Below are 21,855 nucleotides of genomic sequence, written 5' to 3' on the forward strand. Positions count from 1 at the left end.
GGAAAGTGGAGTTGAGGCAGGTGCAAAGAAAATGCAGCACACTGTTGAGTATAGAATCCAACCCAAATGCAATGCAGATATGAAACTTTGAAAATAAGACCAAATGTACTGTAGTCCCCAATGCCAACCTTCTTCTCATTGGTCAGAACAAATATCAGGCAAAACGTCAAGACCAAATGCATAGCACAGTTCATCACAGCAGGTGGATTTTACTGCTGATATAAATACAGATTAATGGATTTATAGCAGGTAACAATAAGCATTTGTATAACATGAAAGAATCTTATTTTGAAAGTTCAGTCAGAAGTCAACAAGGAAAAGGTTTTTGACGTATCCATTGAGCATATATGAAAGTTAATTGCAAAGTAGTTACCAAAGTAAATATCAGATTTCAGGCTCCATCAGGTGGGTAATGCCAATTTTGGAGTATGCTAGCCCTACCACAAAACAATGTAGATGCATCAGAAAAAGAGAGAAAGCTGACCAAGGTAAATCTGGCTTTCATGGATTAAATTGAGGCCAGCAAATAAACTATGAATTGAGGGAACACAGGCCTCAAAAATAACATTGAAGCAAGCTATTTAAATTGTACAGCACATATAGGTCACAAGCACAAATTTACAAACCTTAAATTGGGGGAAAAGCTTTTATTTCACCACTGTACAGTAGACACGAGGAAACAATGTGATTCAGGGTCAGTGGACATCATTAAAAGTGAGCTGGAATGATCCTGATCTCGAAGGTTGAAGATATTAGGAAATAAACAGTTTGATTTTTCTTTAGAAGTGAAATATAATGAAAACAGGCTGTATAATAGCCCAGCATTTGCAGCGCTGAAGGATATCCTCTGCTACTGGATTCGTTATAAATGTCCTTCAGTTCAAAATTGGCATATAATTAGCACAGAACATATCCCAATGGAATTCTGATCCGCAACCTCCGATCCAAATGCATTCTGAAATGTATGGAGCCCCCATCTCAAAGATATAGATTCTGTAATGTCGGACTTGTTCTTGCAAGGTTTTCCATCATCGCGGTCACACTGCCTTTGACATGCTGTATGCAAGGGTGTGCACCACTTTGCCATGGCTTTATCCTTTCAATGTTTCTTTTTGTACAAATGGAAGCACTAGGCATAATGTTAAGCTGAACCAGCTACAATGGTGCCCTCCTGTCTTTTTCTGTATTCATGTATGGTGAAATATTCATGCTGTACTGTACCAGTTGTAAAAAATGGAAAAACTCAATTTTTTGAAAAATGTGAAATAAGGAATTCTCAAATCAATAGGTGGGAGGTATTAAATGATAGTATGTTTTATTATCTATGAGGAACAGGCATGCTGAGTCACAAAAAAAAACCTTCCTGACTCTGGATTTCATATATTTAAAGACATCAGATAATACTCAGTGTACTATAAGTGAGTTTGTATGATAATGTTATCTACTATACACAAAATAATTTCGCTATTTAATAAATTACTTACTTTTATTTCCAACTAATGCAACTACAGGTTGTTGGTCAGATTCGTCATTTACTTTCTTCACTACAGCATACCAATCTTCAAGGTTTTCAAAACTCTGGTAGTTTGTGATGTCATATACCAATAAGATGCCCTGTGGGAGGGTGGAAACAATAAAACAGCAGTTCAGTCACTTCAAAAGTCTCTTTAGCGTTGGTGCAAGAGAATGTAAAACATAATAAGGCCCTACAAAGATGCACAAGTTTGCACTAGCAATAAACCCAAGACCTTTTTATCAGGTTAAGCATTTGATAGTTCTGCACAAGAATCATCAGGGCCAACACTTGCTTCGAAGCACAGATCCTTTGGTAATGATTGCTACTGTCAGTATACTAATAAAGACTTTTAAATAATATTAACTACAGTATGATCTTAAAGTTATTAGAACACAACAGTTGGCACTGTTTTAGCAGTTTATTATTGTGCATATTATGGGCATCACTGATCACCAAACAAAAATGTCAGGCAGCATCGGGACTTCTCCAATAAGTCCGTCCTGATTTTCTCAGTAAATTTCTAGATTCTTTATGGATCATGAGTTAATAAAGACTGATTTCTTCACAAATTCGAGGGAAAAAAATTAAAATTTCCAATGCTTTATTTGCTGGAGGTCCAGAGATGCATACAGATCTTTCCATAATATGACTATGCATGGTAAAAATACTTAATGACTACTGCATCTTAGTAACTAAATACATACAATGATGTAGCACATGATGAAACATTAGATATTAAAATTAACTCTCATATTTCAATCGGACTTTAAACAACTTAGTAATGCATAATATAATGGAAGTCACAGGCTACTTTAAACATGCATTTTAACATTCAATATTTTTCAGTGCAGTTGATTAGTCCTGAACAAAAAGGCAGCCAAAATGTTTCAAGACGCAACCTCATAATGCTTGACATGATGAGCATAGGACATAGGAACAGGAACACGTCATTTGGCCCTTCAAGTATGCTCCACCATTCAATAAGATCATGGCTCATCTGGCCAGTTTCAGCTGCATCTTCCTGTCTGCCTGCACATCCCCCACCCCCAACCTCCCTTGCATATCAAAAATCTGTCTAACTCTGCCTTGAATAAATTCAATAACACATCCTCCACTGCTTTCTGGGTAAGAAAAATCCTCAGTGAAGGATCAGAGACATCCTTAGTACTGCTCTGATGTTAGTCTAAATTTAGTGTTCAAATCACCAGAGTGGGACTTGAACTCTCAAACGTTAGGCTCAGAGGTGGGTGTACCATCACTGGGCCACAGCTGCCAGTATACTGAAAAAATGCATTGGCAAGCAGGCTGATCAAATATGGGGAAACTCGAAGCACTGAACACAGCCATGTGACTAGAAATGATAATAAGGTCCATCGCAGGGGTGGGATGTCGGCCATTTGTCCATCTCCAAGGGTGGCCACTCCCATTATGAACGTGGGGCAAAATTTTCCCATAATGGTGTCAAGATTCTGACTGAAAACTGGCGTGCATCTCCCCAGATGCACTACCGAGTTTTCAGACCAGACCTTCAGCCGCATGCCCAAACAAAATCTGGGGATATGGTCTGCGGTGTCGGACTGGTGGGGTGGGGCCTGATAGAGGGGGCAAGTATGGCTCCACAGACATAGGAGCGGATCAGGATGTCCGGCTGAAGTTATTCAACCCCCCTACTCCCCAGCGGACACAAAAGACCCCGACCCTCCCACAAGCATCTGGACAGCCCCGCCACGGAGATATCAGCCCCTACCCCACCCTCCAAACCCCACCATCACCACGGCAGTACCACAGGCACTCTCCCCCTTCACTGGCAAGTCTCTCTCCTCCCCCACCCAACTCCCGTCAATGGCAGGTTTCACCCCCTTCACCTGTGCCAGGGGGCTGTGCCAAACTATGCCACATGTCCCTCTCTTCCCCCCTCCGTCTTTGATCTATAATTCTCTAGCAGCCCTGGCAGGATCCCCTCGACTGATTCCCATTCCTAAGCAGCTGTTGTAACCTTCCCGATGTGAATATTTAGTGAGGGGGTGGAGGAGATTTGTACATTAGGTGGACTGGCCGCGCTAAATTACCCCTTAATTGGAAAACAAAATTGGGTACTCTATTTAAAAAAAAGAATTTACAATTTAAATAAATTGATATTTCTATATAATCTATTAATTTCACTAAGTATCAATGGTATCACCCAAAAAATTGTGCTTTCTTCCATGCATATGCAAAAACTACTTAAAAGATGCATCCTGTTGATTGATTTGGTGTGAACCATCCAAAATTTCATAGATATGGGAATTTTTTGTGCCCACAAAGAAATATACTCCCAAAATAATTCAATCAATCTTGAGAGTTTCAGAAACAATACAACAGCTTTATTTATCTGAAGCTTTAAACGTATGACAGTTCTTTAGTATCTCAATGTAGCTGCTACTGCTGGAAAGATTGTTTGATATTTTGCATTTTCACAGTTCTTATAGGTGTGGCACAATTTGTTTGCCTTAAAGTGACTTTTAAAAAAAAATTATTCCAGTTGATTTAAAGGTTTTATCTTAGTGTTAAAATAGACCCATTTGCACCAATATAATAGCTTAGGACATTTACTGGGGTTTGCAGGCTTTAGCAATGCAATTTTCATGAAATCAGCTGAAGTCACGCAAAGGATCAAAACGTTTTAAGTGCATGTTGAGCATGAATTATGTTCTTGCAATTTGCCATACTGGTTTAAAAAGCATTGTTCCCTTCCTGGTGCATTGTGATGTAACTACTGAAATGGCGAGATGGCTCACCACCATCTTCAAAGGAAATTAGGGTAATAAATGTTTGGTCTTGCCTGTAATGCTCACAAAATAATTTCTTTTAAATTACACTGGAAACCAGCCCGTCCACAAAACTGGCACGCCCTTATATGAAAATAATCAACATGGTGAATTTCTATCAAGTCTATTTGAAAAGCCTCTTCAAGCAAGTATTTTTTCTGCTGTAAAGGCATTAGCAGATGCATTTTAAAAGGTTATATTAAAAATCTTTAATTTATTAAGAAATGAACCAACGCAACACAAATTAAACTAATAGCAGGTTCAGTATAATTTTTAAAATAATTTGCAGCAATTTAAAATCAGGTTCTGGACTAGACATTTTGTGGTAAACCTATTTTCTACTGTATTAATAGAAATGCAACGTGGACACCACATCCCACCCCACTCAAGCACCCACACATGCAGCCCACCACCTAACTTCTACTCGCCATCCCAACACATAAACCCTGCTCCTTGCCCATAACCCACCCCCCTGTCACAAATAACAACCCCACACAGAACCCACTCTTTTAAAAAAATCAATTCCATTTTTGTCATAATTATGTTGGAATGTCTCCCGCTATATAAAAACTACTACACTCCCTCTTTCCAATTCCCATACGATGAAGGGTCTTTTGTGATACTGTTTGCCAGTGCAGTTCAAAAACATCCAGTTGGTCCAAATAAGAAAATACAGTACTATTTTTTTCTAGTGGACCAGTGAAAGACTGGCAGTTAAACATTATAACTCATAAAAGGCTGCAATGTTCAACTCCCCAAAAGGATATTTTGTCAATTTATGCTTAATTAGGGATACACAGTAGTACGGAACATTTTTTGCCCTTAGAAATGGTAGTATTAACTGCCTCTTAGATAGATGGATTTCAAGTTTGTTCTACTCCGAATTCTCTATCTATCTTTTAAATGTTTTTAAAAGGTGACTGAAAGTCTTGATTCGCAATAAAGCAACTCAATTAATGATGTATGTTGATTAAGTTTGCATTTTCTCCAACCTCTCCAATAAAATAAGTTCATTTTCAATGATTCACTTTTTCTACACATCTTCTTCTTGGGCAGTCCCTCAGCGTCGAGGATGGCTTGCTTCCACTCCGGGCTACTCAGAGGAAGCTGCACACTGCAAGTGATTTAATTCAAAAAGCTGCTGTGGAAGTTGCCACATCTATGGAGCTAGTGACGAGAGAAGCTTTGCAGTTAGGGGCTGGAGTGAAGATCCACAAAGTGGATACCTCAAGGAACAAGACTGCAAAGTTGCAACCATGTCATTGTTGTACATGATGGGTTGGACACTCAGCGGGGAATGCTGGAGTAAAACAAATACATGCAAAAACTGTGGCAAGAAAGACCACATTGCCAAGGCACATAGCGCTCAGAAAATTTCTCCTACACCAAGAAGGTGCTAGAAAACAATAGTCAAACAATTTAGTTGCGTCTACAAATTAGTGGATGAAGCTGAAGACCACAGAAAATGGAGCTACTGCAAGAGCTAAATCCAGGTGTTTTGTCAATGTTTTGCGGCATATCCAAAACTTGAGGGTCATGAAATTAAAATGAAAGTGGACATGGTTGCACCAGACAATCAAAGCGGAGGCATCTGCCTTTAAAACTGTCAAACGTGATCTTGCGGATGCACATTGAAGGGGTCGTACCATTAAAACTATGCATTATAATGAAAGTAGAAGCAAAAGAATAGACTAGTGTGTAGTTGCCTCTTCATGTTGTCTGTGGATTTTCCTGCTCTATTTTGCAGAATATGGTCAGCTAAGGACTTAACTTTCCCAGCTTAACTGGGAAACAGTCAATCAATTAGTGCAGTGTTTTTCAAACTCCCCTCCTACCCCCGCCCCAAACTCACTTTTGCCAACCAGCTGACCGTTGAGACCCTCACCACGTTCACTCGCCTATAATGTGAAAGGGAAGCCTACTTGGTCCTCTATCTCATTCCAATCAGGTTCACAGAAGACAGCAATGCGCAGGCTTCAGCCAGTTTTCACCATTGCGAGACAGAAAATCCAACCTCACACATGTTGGTCATCGTGAAGGGCAATAGAAGACAATTCGTTTTACTCAGCACTGGATATTCCTGGGAGATGCTACTCTGCTGACAGCCTCATGGGCTTTTGGCGTGTTTTTAATGTGCTGTCATCGGTCAGGCACAACAGTTTAGTCTTTTCATTTAGAGTCAGGTGTTAATAACTCTGGGGTTTCAACCTCAAACGGAATTTTTCACCCACCACTCCTCTTTCATAATCAGAAACTTCTCTCATTTGTCAGTACTTTCCTGCACACAAACACATGGGCTTTCCATCGTTATTTGCACAATTGACAAAACCGTACCTCAAGAAATCATTTTTGTACATATTTGTTCCCAAGTAGTTTCTTCTTTGTAGGCTGTTCACCACAGAGCTAACACTAGTACTGCTCCGACCTGCCGTGGACTCTCCTGAGCTGCTCTCTCCAGCAGACTGAAATGTGAGATTCTGGCCAATAGCTACACTGACCATTTGTGTGTCTGGCCGACTTTTTCTTGATTCAACTTCACAGTCGTCTTGCTTTCTTGCAGCGAGAAAATGGAAGCTCTTCTCCATGTTGTGGTACAGAAAATTTCCTTTTGGAATAACATCTGCGCCTGCTCTTTCTCAAAGATCCATGGAACAAATTCGGAGTGGGTTGAATGGAGTGCAATGTTATTTAGGTGACATACTCATCACCAGTGCAAGTGAACAGGAACACTTGGAGAATTTGGAAGCTACCATGAAGTGGTTATGGACCACAGCCCGAGAGTTACAAAAGAAAAAGTATCACTTTTTAAAGTCATCCATAAATTATTATGGTCATATCATCAAAAAACACAAGGACCCACAATTAAGGTAGTTTTTAGCACTGGTCAATTATTATGGTAAATTCATGTCAAATTTAGAAATACAATTAAAGCGTATACACACTTTGCTACGTGTCAAACAAGCATGGCACTGGTCAGAAGCATGTGAGACTGCATATGAGAAATGAAAGAAGCTTTACTGAAGTCAGAATTGTTGGTTCATTATAATCCCAAGATGAAGTTGCAACTTGCTTGACATCTGGGATTGGTGCAGTCATCTTGCACATTATATTTTTAGTTATCCACTAAGCGCTAAAACTTCTGTATCGAACTATATTACACACACAAGCCGTTTAACTGAAATTGTTAGCCTTAAAACATCAGCCCAAGGACACATCTTGCTGCTCCAGGAAAGAGAAACAACAGATGCTCGTTATCAATGATAGCAATGAACAATACAGGATTTTTTTCACCATTTATGTTGGTGTCAAGTTGTCTGGAGGAAAGAGAATCATACAAAATTGTTATTGCAGTGGGCATTTTTACCTTGGGAAGGCCATTATACTTAGGTGGTGGAGGGGATTTATACATATTCTTGATATTCGAGAACTGGTGATGAACATTAGGACACAGCATTAACATGTCTTCGCACTGATTGGATATTATAGTTAAGTAAGCATGCATGCACTTGTTGTAAGTGATTAATTGTTCTCACATACTATGCATGATGTAAACCTTAATCGATTGTCATGATTGGATATAGATAACTAGTAACAAATGATTGGTTATATGGTAATTTCATCTTCTCTACCCCTGTGACTGGGGGGTGGGGGGTGAGGTCACCAGTTAGACCAAAGGCACGAGGTTTAAAGCGGCCTGTCAGCAGCATGCGTAGCCGCACAACTGCCTTGCCGGCTGCGGCAATGGTGTTTTATATCTGTCCACCCTGAGCCCACAGCCCACATCCTGGCCACCCCCCACTATTCTCCCCAGCCCTGGCAGAAGCCCCCCGGCCATGGCATGGCTGTCAGTATGGTGGTTCTGGACACTGCCTGTCTCTCTCTCAGCAGCAACCACGCCAGGTTCACGATTTGTGAGAACACACGTGTACCACGCCGTCGGGAACTTGGCCCGTCGGAGGCAGAGAATTGCGAGAGTGCCCACTGATGATCTGCAAACAGTGCTGCAACTACTCCTGTTCATGCCTCTCTCCCTTCTTAAACAGAGGGGTTATATTTGCTACTTTCGAGAATCTAAAAACTTTGGGAAATTAACACCAACGCATCTACTACCATCCATGATTGCCATTCTTTTATCACAAGCATTTCTTCCTGTATACTTTGTCCTACATTGTGGTAACGGTTAAGGAGCCTGTAGAACACTCCCACGAATGACTTTTTTCCCCTACTATTCCTCATCTCCACCCAAACAGATCTACATCCTGATCTCCTAAGCCATCATCTCTAACTATTGCACCAATGCCTCTTTTGCTCAACAGTGTTACTCCTCCACTTGTACCAAGCTTCCTATTCTTCTGGAATGTCACATACCCCTCGATATTCAGAACCCAATCCTGGTCGTTCTGCCGCCACATCTCTGTAATAGCGATCAGATCACATTTATTTACTTCAATATGCACTATCTGTACATTTATTTTAGTAATACCATGCGGATTTAGATAAAGAGCCTTTGGTTTTGTCTTCTCATTATCTTTGTAACATCTAGTCTTAAATATTGGTACATTCATTAGGTTTTATCTCTGTCTCTTCCCATTATTCTATGACCATCATTTACCATATTATTCTGGTCTCCTACTTTGAATATACCCCTTGATTTGCTACATCTACTCGAGCTTGATCCCTCACCCCTCTTGTTTAGTTTAAAGCCATCTCTACTCATCCCAGCATGGTTCAGATCCCAACAGGAAAGTCCCTACTTTCCTCAGTACTGGCGCCAGCATCCATGACCAGAACCCACTTTGCCCACACTATTCTTTGAACCACACATTCATCTCTCTGTCCTTATTTTCCCTATGTCAATTTGCATGCAACTTCGGCAATAATTTGCAGATTATTACCCTTGAGGGTCTGCATCTTAATTTGAGACATAGCCTCTCATTCTGACTGTGCAGAATTTCTTTCCTGGTCGTGCCTATACTGTTGGTGCCTACATGGACCATGAGTACTAGATCCTACCACTCCCATTACAAGTTCTGCTCAGGGCTGATGTCCCAAACCTTGGTACCAGGCAAGCAAAACTCAGCCTCTGAACTCTCCACCTTTGCTGCAGAGAACAGTATCTATCCCCCTCACTATACGGTCCCCTACTACCACTACATTCTTGTTTGCTCTTCTATACTATGGTGCCATGGCCAGCCTGCTCATCCACCTTTTAAACCTTACCTTTGATCAGAAAAGAATGCAACAAGGTAAGCAAGCACAAATACAGCAGCTCAACACAAGAGTGCAGCTAGTCAGATTGTGAATTTGGTAATTTGGTGAGTTCAGTGCAAGGAAATAGGTAAGTGAAGTGTATTGACGTGTATTTCGCTCATTTGTCTTTCAAAACTTTTAATTAGTAATTAAGAGGTTTTGTTAGTAGGTCACTAACAGAAGTTATTATAATTAATTTACTTAATTTTTCATAAAGATGGCTGAGCAGGTGATGTATTGTGACTACAGAATTTTGGAGTTCCTGGATACTGGTATAATCCAGAGAAAAGACGTCTGTTGTTGTTGTCAGTGGCGGCAGCTTGAGGAGCTTTGCTCAATCATGAGTTGGAAGCTGAGCTGCAAATACAGCGATGCATCAGGGAGGGGGAAAGTTACCCGGAAACTTCATTCCAGGACGCAGCCACATTCCTTACATTATGGTTTTTTGGCATGGTCATGGCCAGGAACGAGAGTGTGTCTGCAAGTGAGGCATGTGAGGGAATTGCAACGGTAGAAGAGGAACGGCCTCAGTCCTGGCATCTGGCCAATAGATTCACATTTCTTGCAACTTGTGGGGAGACAAAAGCGAGCGCTGCAGGACAAATGAGCAAACTGGCCATGGCACTGGAGTACAGGACGTCATTCAACTGTGGGGAGTTAATAGGAATGCAGTGGAAGTAGGGGGCAGTATAGTCAGGGAGATTTGCACAGTTCACTGCAGCAAAGAGAGAGTCCAGATGGCTATGGTGCCTGCCCGGTGCCAATGTTAAGACTCTTTTCAGGGCTGTAGAGGAACATTCAGTGGGAGGTGAAGCATCTAATTGTTGTCACCGTTGGCATGATAGGACTAAGAAAGAGGTTCTCCTTAGAGATTTTGAGCAGCTATGGGCTAAATTAAAAAGCAGAACCTCAAAAGCCAATAATTCCTGGATTATTTACCTGAGCCATGAGAAAATTGGCAATAGGAAATATTTGACTCGAGTAGATTTTAAAAACGAATACAAATTTTGAATAAATCCTTTAAAATCAGAATTCTTGTGTTTTTCTTTGCTCTTCAGGAATATTAAACTGATCTGAAATTTTGAACTGCTTTTGTTGAACGGTATTTTTTCTTTTAAAAATTACATTGCAGAAGGGTTATCACGATGGTATATTTTGAATCCTGTCCTCTTAAATTCAGAAAGGGAATGTCAAACACAAATTCAAAAATCACAAAATTTGTATATATTTGAAAATCCCTTTTGACCCCTTCAAAGCATGTTTCCAGGATGAATACAACAACAAACTTCTCAACAGTGCTCGAGTACAAGATTTGATGCAAAATGACATTTTGATAGCTTTTAATCTCACTATTCACAATCAATTTTAAAGGGGTAGCACCAAATAAATCCTAAATGTGAACCAAGGACAGTGGTCTAGAAGCCTGTGCTACACATAAGTAACCTATGGCCCACCTCCATCATGGGTATCCCACTTGCAGTGCCTGTAGAAGGTCCACAGCTGTTCTGATCTTTAATGCTCCCAAGGACATAATTAACATTAGTGAGTCAGCTTTGTACAGAGGCACAGATTGCGAAAACAAGACTGTTCATGGATTTTGCCATGGCAAACGGACAACAGCATTGTCTGAGCACTGTCATTTTAGAGTGTGACTATGGAGGATTTCACCTATATGGTGTAGCTTGCATCAAGGAAGCACACAAGATCAAGAAATAATTCCACAATCTCATTTGCAACAAAAAGCATGTCATCATGCAAGTGAATGCTTGCTCTCCTGGGTGAATTTCAATCCGTTCATTTTAAGAGGGTCACATGGTGGTTAGCACAATTGCTTTACAGCTCCAGGGTCGCAGGTTGATTTCCGGCTTGGGTCACTGTCTGTGCGGAGTCTGCACGTTCTCCCCGTGTGTGCATGGGTTTCCTCCGGGTGCTCCGGTTTCCTCCCACAGTCCAAAGATGTGCAGGTTAGGTGGATTTTGGCCCTTAGTGTCTAAAATTGCCCTTAGTGTTGGGTAGGGTTCTCTTTCAAAGAGCCGGTGTAGACTTGATGGGCCGAATGGCCTCCTTCTGCACTATAACTTCTATGATACCACCAATTTTTTAATGAATTTGGAATACCCAATTTTTATTATTTTTCCAAGGGGCAATTTAACATAGGCAATCCACCTAACTTGCACATCTTTGGGTTTGGGAGTGAAACCCTCGCAGACATGGAGAGAATGTGCAAACACCACACACAGTGATCCGGGGCCAGGATCGAACCCGAGTCCTCAGTGCCGTTAGCAGCAGTGCTAACCATGTGCCACCTTGCTGCCATATAAAAGCAAATTCAACCCATTTCAGGAATATCTAGAATGATAGAATCCGTACTGTGGCCATTTGGCCCATCAAGTCTGCACCGACCCTCCGAAAGAAGGCCCTAAGCAGGCCAATCCCCCATCCTATCCCCGTAACCCCACCCAAAATTTGGACACTTAGGGGTAAATTAGAATGGACTCTTAGAGGCAATTTATCATGGCCAATCCACCCAACCTGCACATCCCTGGACTGTGGGCAGAAACCAGAGCACCCGGAGGAAATCCACGCAGACACGGGGGAATGTGCAAAATCCGTCATCTGAGGTCGGAATCAAACCCAGGTCCCCTGGCGCTGTGAGGCAGCAACACTAATCAATGTGCCACCCCTTCCAATTTCTTCCAATCTAGGGCATAGTGCATATCCCAGACCCTTTACAAAAAATATTATTTTATGTTTTACAATTTAGAGATCATAACCATATTATAGCATTCAGGAAGATTTGTTTTTAAAGGCACAAATTCTCACCTGAGCTCCATAGATGTATTTGTCCAACATCTTTCCTCCGATGGTTTGTCCACCAATATCCCAGACTTGCAGCGTAACATTTAAATTCCCTGCAAAAAACAAGTGACTGATTTCAGTTAAATTTCCTATGGTGGACTTCCAGTGGCGGCTATGGAAGAGTAAGTCACACATTTGGTGGCTCCCGCTCTGGTCGGACTTTTGGACCTTTCCCCCGGACTTTTTTCCGGTTTTAAACGGCAAATTCGAAGGCTGAGGCAATTGGACACTGTTTCCATGCATCGGTGTATGGAGAAAAGGACCAGAAGTGCACAAAAAAGCAGAAACAAGAAGTCAGTAATGAGCTGTGTTGAAGCTGCAATGGGAAACAGTATGGCCGAGGGCCAGACCTCTGGGGTGGCAACGCAGCGACCAACGGACCCAGTGATGCAGGCATTCAGGATGGCTTTGCCAGGCAGAAGCGGGAATGCTTGGACCCGATCAAAGAATCAATTGATCGGTTATAGAGCAGACTGGACGCCCAGGACTGGGCGATTCAGAAGGTGGAGAAGGTGCTGCATGAACAAGAGGAGCATCAAACAGCAGTGGGGCTGGAGGTGGGGATGCCTCGCAGAAAAGGCTCCTGGAGAAGGTGGAGGACCTTGAGAACCGGTCCCGCCGGCAGAACCTAATAATTGTCGGGCTCCGGGAGGGAGCAGATGCTGGGGCATATGTGGCGGGTATGTTCGAAAAGCTGCTGGGGAAGGGGGTATTCCCCCGACCGTTGGAGGTGGACAGGGCGTACCGGGCGCTTGCTAGGAAGCCGCGGGCAGGGGACCCTCCGAGGGCAATGGTGGTGAGATTCCACAGATTCCTGGACAAGGAATGCATTCTTCAGTGGGCCAAGCGCACGCGGAGTTGCAAGTGGGATAACAGCATCCTGCGGGTGTACCAGGACCTGAGCGTGGAGGTGGCGAGGAAGAGGGCATGCTTTAACCAAGTCAAAGCTATTTTCTTTAAGAAGCAGGTGAAGTTCGGTCTGCTGTATCCAGCGCGTCTTTGGGTCACTCATGAGGACCAACATCACTATTTTGAGTCGCCCGATGAGACACTGGACTTTGCGAAAAGAAAAGGACTGGTGGGAGTCTGAGAACTCTCGGACTTAGAGACAACTTGTTGGCCTATATTGGGCCCTTTTTGTCTGTTTTTCTGTGGGGGGGGTTTTCTTTTCTCCCCCTTGGTTTTTGGTGGGTTTTGTGTTCCTGTTTTTAAATTGGTTATGCCTTCTTGTATTATTTTGTGTCTGTTTTTTGGAACTCTGCTTAGGGAAAAGAGGGGGGGGCGGGGGGGGAGAGTCGATTTTTCAGGTGTTTTTGGTTCTTTTTCTCGGTAGATGTTGGCAATGTCCCTTTAGTGTATTATCTTGTGTGTTTTTATTGATATGCACTTTTGTGGGATGGAGGCGTGCCTGTCTGAGTTTCGGTGGGTGGTGCTTTTGTTTTTGTGTTTTCTTGCTGCTGGGTGTTTGTTTGGGGATTGTTAGATGAGGGTATTTTTTTACATGGGCGGGGGGAGGGGAGCGAGGGAACAATAGGTGGGAGACTTCTTGGCACCAGGGGCGGGGGCCACCAAGCTAGCTGGGTGAGCTAGCTCAGCGAAGTACAGTGTGGGGGGACGGGGGGTGTATATGCTTAGTTCATTAGATGGGTTGGATTTTAGAGTAGTGTTGCTGGGGGGGGGGGGGGGGGGGGAAAGAGGGGGGAGATGGGTTCTGCAGACGTGGGGGGTCGTCGTTGGAAGGTCACTGAGGGGGTCGGGGACCACTGTGGGGCGGGCCAGAGGAGGAGCAGTGCATGGGCTGGAGGCGGGCCCAAGAAAGTGAATGGCTGACCGGCGGGGGGTGGGGGGCACATTGCATGCCTGCCTCCCCCCGCCCCCGCCCCCCCCCCCCCCCCCCCAACAACTAGGCTGGTCACCTGGGATGTTCGGGGACTAAATGGGCCGGTAAAGAGGGCACGTGTGTTTGCGCACCTGAGGGGACTGAAGGTGGACGTAGTAATGCTGCAGGAGACACACCTTAAAGTAGTGGATCAGGTCAGGTTGAGGAAAGGGTGGATTAGTCAGGTTTTCCACTCGGGGCTGGATACAAAGATTAGAGGAGTTGCGATTCTGATTAACAGGCGGGTGGTATTTGAGGTGGGGAGAATAGTTTTGGATGTGGGAGTTCGATATCTCATGGTTAGTGGCAAGCTGCAGAGGATGAAGGTAGTGCTGGTCAATGTATATGCGCCAAATTGGGATGATGGGGATTTTATAAAGAGGGTGCTAGGGAAGATTCCGGACCTGGATTCGCACAGGCTGATTATGGGAGGTGATTTTATTAGGTTATTGATCCAGGCCTGGACGGTCATGCTCGAGAACGGGCAAGGTGCCAGCAATGGCAAAGGAGCTGAAAGGTTTCACGGAGCAGATGGGAGGGGTGGATCCATGGAGATTTAGGCAGCTGAGGGCCACGGAATTTTCTTTTTACTCCCACGAACACAAGGTGTATTCCCGGATAGATTTCTTTGCCGTGGCGGGGGTGGTAGACACGGGGTATTCGGCGATTACGATCTCGGACCATGCTCCGCACTGGGTGGACCTGCAGGTTAGTATGGACAGCAAGCAGCACCCACAATGGAGGTTGGATGTAGAGCTATTGGCAGGCGAAGCGGTGTGCGAGAGGCTCAGGAAATGCACGTTGAACTACCTGCAGGTAAACGATACGGGGGAGGTCTCAGGAGCGGTGGTCTGGGAAGCGCTGAAGGGAGTGGTGAGAGGGGAGCAGATCTCGATCCGGGCTCACAGGGACAGGACGGATAGGGCAGAAACGGACCAACTGGTAAAAGAGATTCTACGAGTGGATAGGAGGTATGCGGAAGCTCCAGAGGCAGGGCTTTTAAGGGAACACCGAAGGCTACAGGCGGAATTTGGTTTGTTAACCACCGGGAGGGCAGTGGAACAGCTCAGAAAGGTGAAGGGGGCGATTTACAAGCACGGGGTTAAGGCCAGCAGGATGCTTCCACAGCAGCTCAGAAAGAGGGAGGCAGCTAGAGAAATAGGGAAAGTTATTGATGGGGATGGGAACTTAGTTGGGGACTCGGCGGGGGTGAGCAAGACCTTTCGGGATTTTTATAGCAGGTTGTACAGGTCGGAACCCCCTGTGGGGCCAGAGGGGATGAGGCACTTTTTGGATGGGTTGACTTTCCCGAAAGTGGATGGGGAGCTGGTAGAAGGGCTGGAGGAGATAGTGGAGGGTCTGAAAGCCATGCAGTCGGGCAAGGCCCCGGGACCGGACGGGTACCCAGCCGAGTTCTATAAAACGTTCTCTGGAATATTGGGCCCGGTGCTGATGAAGGTCTTTAACGAGGCTAAGGAAAGAGGGGCTCTGCCCCAGACGATGTCACAGGCCATGATCTCGCTCATTCTGAAAAGGGACAAGGAGCCGGAGCTATGTGGGTCTTACAGGCCGATTTCCTTGCGGAACGTAGATGCAAACTTCTGGCCAAAACCTTGTCCTCCAGGATTGAGGACAGTGTACCAGACGTTATAGTGGAGGATCAGACTGGATTCGTTAAGGGCAGGCAGCTGGTGGCCAATGTGAGAAGGCTGAACGTGATCATGGTGCCCCTGGAAGGTAGGGAAGTTGAGGTGGTGGTCGCGATAGACGCGGAAAAAGCCTTTGACCGGGTCGAGTGGGATTACTTATGGGAGGTGCTGGAGCGGTTCGGGTTTGGGAGGGGCTTAGTTGACTGGGTTAGGTTGCTGTACCGGGCTCCGGTTCGAAGTGCACGGACAAACAGGACGGCTTCGGACTATTTTAGACTGCACCGGGGGACGAGACAGGGATGCCCCCCTCACCCCACTGCTGTTTGCGCTGGCGATAGAGCCGCTGCCAATTGCTCTGAGGGCCTCAAGGGGCTGGAAGGGGTTAGTCCTGGGGGGGTGGGGGGGGGGGGGGGGGGTGGAGCATAGTCTCGCTGTATGCAGATGACCTACTGCTGCATGTCTCAGACCCAATGGAGGGGATGGAAGAAATTATGGGAATTTTAGGGGAATTCGGCAGGTTTTCGGAGTATAAGCTCAATATGGGGAAGAGCGAGATGTTTGTGGTCCAGGCGAGAGGTCAGGAGAGGCAACTGGGGGAACTGCCGTTCAGAGTGGTAGGGGACAGTTTCAGGTACCTGGGTATCCAAGTGGCGAGGGATTGGGACAGGCTACATAAATTGAACTTGGCCCGGTTGATGGATCAGATGAAGGAGGATTTCCAGAGTTGGAATGCGCTCCCGTTGTCTCTGGCAGGCAGATTGCAGTCGGTAAAAATTACGGTCCTCCCAAGATTCCTATTCGGCTTCCAATGCCTCCCCATTTCATCCCGCGGTCCTTTTTAAAGCGGATCAACAAAATTATCGTGGGCTTTGTGTGGGGGGGCATGTCCCCGCGTGTGAAGAGGACAATGCTCAAGCGGAGTCGGGGGGATGGAGGGCTGGCGTTGCCGAATTTCAGCAATTACTACTGGGCGGCTAACATAGCCATGGTGAGGAGGTGGCTGGTGGGGGGTGAGCCGGCGTGGGTACGCATGGAGGCGGCTTCTTGTAAGGGCACAAGTCTGGGGGTGTGGTAACGGCACCTCTGCCGTTCCCGCCAGCGCAGTACTCCACCAGTCCAGTGGTGGTGGTGGCCCTGAGAGTCTGGGGGCAGTGGAGGAGACATGTGGGAGCAGAGGGGGTGTCGGTGTGGTCCCCAATCTGCGATAACCACCGGTTTGCCCCAGGGAGGATGGACGGGGGGATTCCGAATTTGGCGGGGAGCAGGGATCGAGAGGATGGGGGACTTGTTCATAGAAGGAAGCTTCCCGAATATGAGGGCACTGGAGGAGAAGTTTGCAATTGGCGGGGGGAAATGAACTCCGATATTTACAGGTACGGGACTTTTTGCAGAAACAGGTACCAACCTTCCCACTCCTGCTGCTAAGGGGGATTCAGGATAGGATGGTTTCTAGAGGATGGATAGGAGAGGGGAGCGTCTCGGACATATATAAAGAGCTTATGGGTTCGGAGGAGTCGCAGACCGAGTAGCTGAAGCAAAAGTGGGGGGAGGAGTTGGGGGAGAGATAGAGGGGGGCTTTTGGGCGGACGCGTTGGGTAGGGTCAACGCAACCGCAACTTGTGCCAGGCTCAGCCTGATCCAATTTAAGGTTGTTCACCGGGCTCACATGACAGTGGCCCGGATGAGCAGATTCTTTGGGGTGGAGGACAGGTGTGCAAAGTGCGCGGGGGGGCCAGCGAACCATGTCCATATATATGTTCTGGGCATGTCCATAACTGAGGGGGGTTTTGGCAGGGGTTTGCCGATGCCATGTCCAAGGTATTAAATACGAGGGTGGCATTGAGTCCAGAGGTGGCGATTTTTGGGGTAATCGCAGGATCTGGGAATCCAGGAGGAGAAAGAGGCGGACCCTCTGGCCTTTGCTTCCCTGGTAGCCCGGAGGCGCATTGTACGCATGGAGGGACTCAAAAGCCCCCGAAGTCGGAGACCTGGCTTTCGGACATGGCTGGCTTCCTCTGCCTGGAGAAAATTAAGTTCGCCATGAGAGGGTCTCGGTTAGGGTTCGTGCAGAGGTGGCAACCATTTGTCAACCTCCTCGCAGAGAATTAATCGTCAGCAGAAGGGGGGGGGGTTAGGTTAGCGTAGATTAGGGGGGTAAGCAATGGTAGGACCTGTGGGAGACGGAGGCGGTATTTGCACTATGTTTATATTTTCCTTGTTACGTTCATTGTTGGTACCTCAATAAAATGTTTATTTAAAAAATTCCTATGGTCCAGTGTTAGCAGAGTAGTGATAGTTAAAGTGCCATCAACAATGTAGACACGAGTTGCTTCCTTTTGATTGCTTGATCTCAATAAAAGATGCACACCTAAAACATGAAGTCTATCTATTAAACGTATTTGAATAACTATGAATATTACACAAGGAAGATGCCCATTTACTTTGCCTCATCTCTCAAAATAATTTTGTCTTAAAACAGTGGTTAGCAATGCTGCCTCAATGCGCCGGGTTCGATTCTGACCTCGGGTGACTATGTGGCGTCTGCACATTCTTCTTGTGTCTGTGTGGGTTTCCTCCGGGTGCTCCGGTTTCCTCCCACAGTCCAAGGTTGTTGAGGTTAGGTGGATTGGCCATGCTAAATTGCCTTTAAATGGGGTTACAGGGATAGGGTGGAGGATTAGGCCAGGGTAGGTTCTCTTTCAGAGGGTTGGTGCAGACACGATAGGCTGAATGGCCTCCTTCTGTATTCTCGGGATTCTATGATTTACCAGTGTTTCTCAGGCCCAGTTTATAATGGGGAGTCCAAAATACGACATTATACAGGACTACCAACTTTTCGCAATCTCCTGCGAACTATTTAATAACTATTCAGCTTTGCAATTCCCGTGTTAAAAAATAACATTTTAGTAGTATTATCCAGCTAAGGAGTTATAAAATAACCTAGACCCGAATTACATTAGAAAATTAATATATAACAAGCATATTTGGAACCAGTTCAATTTCTGAAATACAGATTGACCAAAATCAATATTTATAAGTATAGTATCACATTTTTCAGCAGTTTACACATGGTTTCTACAGTCAACAAATTATAGAGCAAGTATTTATCAAATACATACTAGAGATCTTTTTAAGACAGTTTCAAGGAAGGTCTCGCCTCATCACCATACATTACAGGAAGAAAGTGACAAACAACAGCAATGGAGGAAATAAACAAAAAAACTACAAATTTAACATTGTATTTAAAGAAAACCAGGCCAACACACTGACGAGTTCATACTGGGCAAAATTTAAAACCACCATTGGGATTTAACAGTAACCTTGTAAAATATTTTTGGCATAACTCTTAACCTTATTTTAAGTGTCAAAAGCCAAGGAGGGAACTAAAACATTACTTTGGCCATTTGTCATTAAAAAGACTGAAATAATCCATTCAGTGGGATAGACCCATTTCCTGGATGCCACCCGAACGACTATTAAAGCATATTTTACAGTAGATCCTTTAAGAAAGAGTTATTTTATAATAATCAAAACGTGAAAACATGCAATGTTGAGACAATCACAGATTTGTTTCAAGCTAGTACCAAGGTTCCTCAGTTTTGAATACTTTATTGCAAAAGGACTGTACACAGGATTTTAAAATGTTCACATTCAACTTTGAGTGTTAGTATTTCTCACCAAAGTTGGTTTGGGCCTTCCGCGTTGTCAATCACTGAACAAGGGCGCTTCAAATTTCTAACACATTAAGAAAATTTCACGGCCATATTATTTTGGGAAACAAATTATTCTCCAAAACCCTTTGATTTGCTTCAGAAAAATGAACTGTCCAAAACCTACATTTTCAAGAGGTTTGAATATTATTATTAAAATAAATAAATTTAGCACCATAGTAATACGGTGTGCAGCAGCACCAAGAAGGGTTTGTCGCAAAATATTCACAACTCTGGCAAGGTCACTTCAATTGCTAATTTTTGTCACATCCTTTCCTGGGAGGCAAAACAAAGGTGTGATTTGGTGATGAGGGCCATATTGTCACAGTAGTGGTTTAGAAGGCAAAGCTAGTGGAGAGATAGTCCGGTGAGTTTGGGACTTCAGTAAAGGGCAAGGTATCTCCATTCATGAGCCAAGTTTCCTTTTAAAGCCATAATCACAGAATCGTACAGCACAGGAGGCGGCATTTCATCCTGTCATGTCTAAAAGTGTTGTCCAATTTAGTCCCACACATAATTTTCATCATGTCCAATTGCCATTTGAAAGTTCTTCTGAATTTGATTTTTTTTACCCCCATATTTTAACCTTCTGTGCAAAGAAATTTCTGCTGGTTCTTTTGTCAATTACTTTAAATCTACGAACTCCGATGATGGACCCACTTAATATTGGACGCGATCTACCGAACACGTGCCCGAAAAGCAGCGTGCCATGGCGCAACGTGACTGGTAAATGCTGAGAGACCCCGCACCCGGAATCTACCCTGCTCGCCATGCCTCGCTAGATCTAACACAATCTCGTGAGACTTCGCGTTGTGAAGCCCACCCATTGTGGGCAGGATCGCTTTTTGGAAAATCTGCACATTATAGCAAGACAGCTTAGTCTCAATCTTAACATGCAATTTCCGGAGGTAACAAAGGCGTTGGTCTCCAAGGCAAAGGGTATAGATACCTCCCACAAACGCCGAACAGGTGGAATCGCACTCATGCAGATCTCCCAGATGATCGGATCTCGTGTCCGGGGGTCAAGAGATCAGCATATCATTTAAAAATGGTGTCCTCAATCTCTCTCTGCACTGAGGAGTTTCATCAAGCAAAGCTCCTCAGTGCAGGGTCGCACATTCCCCGCTGAGCCCCATATCTAACTGGAGCCGTGTTAGATGGTGTTGTGTTTCTCAGTGCTGTGAGCGCTGGGAAACACACGGCTAAATGTTCTCGCTATGGGACTCTGTTCCCATTTGGTTCGATTGCGTCCAGTGTCTCCAGCTTGCTCTATCAAAACCACGATCATTTTGAATGTCTCTTGGGTCTACTCTTAACCTTCTCTCCAAGGGAAACAAACCCAGCTTCTCAAATCTTTCCATATAACTCAAGTTCCTTAGTCCCAGTGTCATTCTACTAAACCTCCTACGCAACATCTCCAAAGCCTCGACGTCCTTTCTAAAGTATGAAACTTCGTGCCTGCTCCGTCACTCAATAAGATTATGGCTGATAGTTTTGTGGACTCAGCTCCACTTACCCGCCCGCTCGCCATAACCTTTTATTACTTTTAGTGTTCAAAAATCTATCTACCTTTGCCTTAAAAACATTTAATGAGGTAGTCTCAACTGCTTCACTGGGCAAGGAATTCCACAGATTCATGACCCTTTGGGTGAAGAAGTTCCTCCTCAACTCAGTCCTAAATCTGCTCCCTCTTATTTTGAGGTCATGCCCCCTAGTTCTAGTTTCACCTACCAGTGGAAACAACCTCCCTACTTCTATCCTATCGATTGCCTTCATAATTTTATATGTTTCTATGAGATCCCCAACATTCTTCTAAATTCCAATGAGTATAGTTTAGTCCCAGTTTACTCCGTCGCTCCTCATAAACCAGTCCTCTCAACTCCGGAATCAACCTAGTGAATCTCCTCTGCACACCCTCCAGTGACAGTACATCCTTTCTCAAGTAAGGAGACCAAAACTGTACACGGTACTCCAGGTGTGGCCTTACCAGCACCCTATACAACTGCAACATAACCTCCCTGACTTTAAACTCCATCCCTCTAGCAATGAAGGACAAATTCCATTTGCCTGCTGCACCTGAAAACCAACATTTTGGCCATTCATGCACAAGGACACCCAGGTCCCACTGCCCAGCAGCATGCTGCAATGTTTTACCATTTAAATAATAGTCCAGTTTGCTGTTATT

General features: G+C 44.6%; 1 protein-coding gene across 3 annotated transcripts in view; it reads right to left on the reverse strand.

Moving 5' to 3' along the window:
* The window catches only part of rab28 (RAB28, member RAS oncogene family), a 222,850-nt gene that overhangs the window by 178,416 nt on the left and 22,579 nt on the right, over positions 1–21,855 (reverse strand). For all 3 annotated transcript variants that reach the window (XM_072496385.1, XM_072496386.1, XM_072496387.1), the window contains exons 3-4: positions 12,397–12,485; positions 1,485–1,614 (exon numbers count right to left, since the gene is read on the reverse strand). In XM_072496385.1, coding sequence (XP_072352486.1) covers positions 1,485–1,614; positions 12,397–12,485 — 219 coding nt within the window. The remainder of the gene's footprint in view (positions 1–1,484; positions 1,615–12,396; positions 12,486–21,855) is intronic.

Source organism: Scyliorhinus torazame, chromosome 3 (assembly GCF_047496885.1).
Source record: "Scyliorhinus torazame isolate Kashiwa2021f chromosome 3, sScyTor2.1, whole genome shotgun sequence".
Taxonomy (NCBI): Eukaryota; Metazoa; Chordata; class Chondrichthyes; order Carcharhiniformes; family Scyliorhinidae; genus Scyliorhinus; species Scyliorhinus torazame.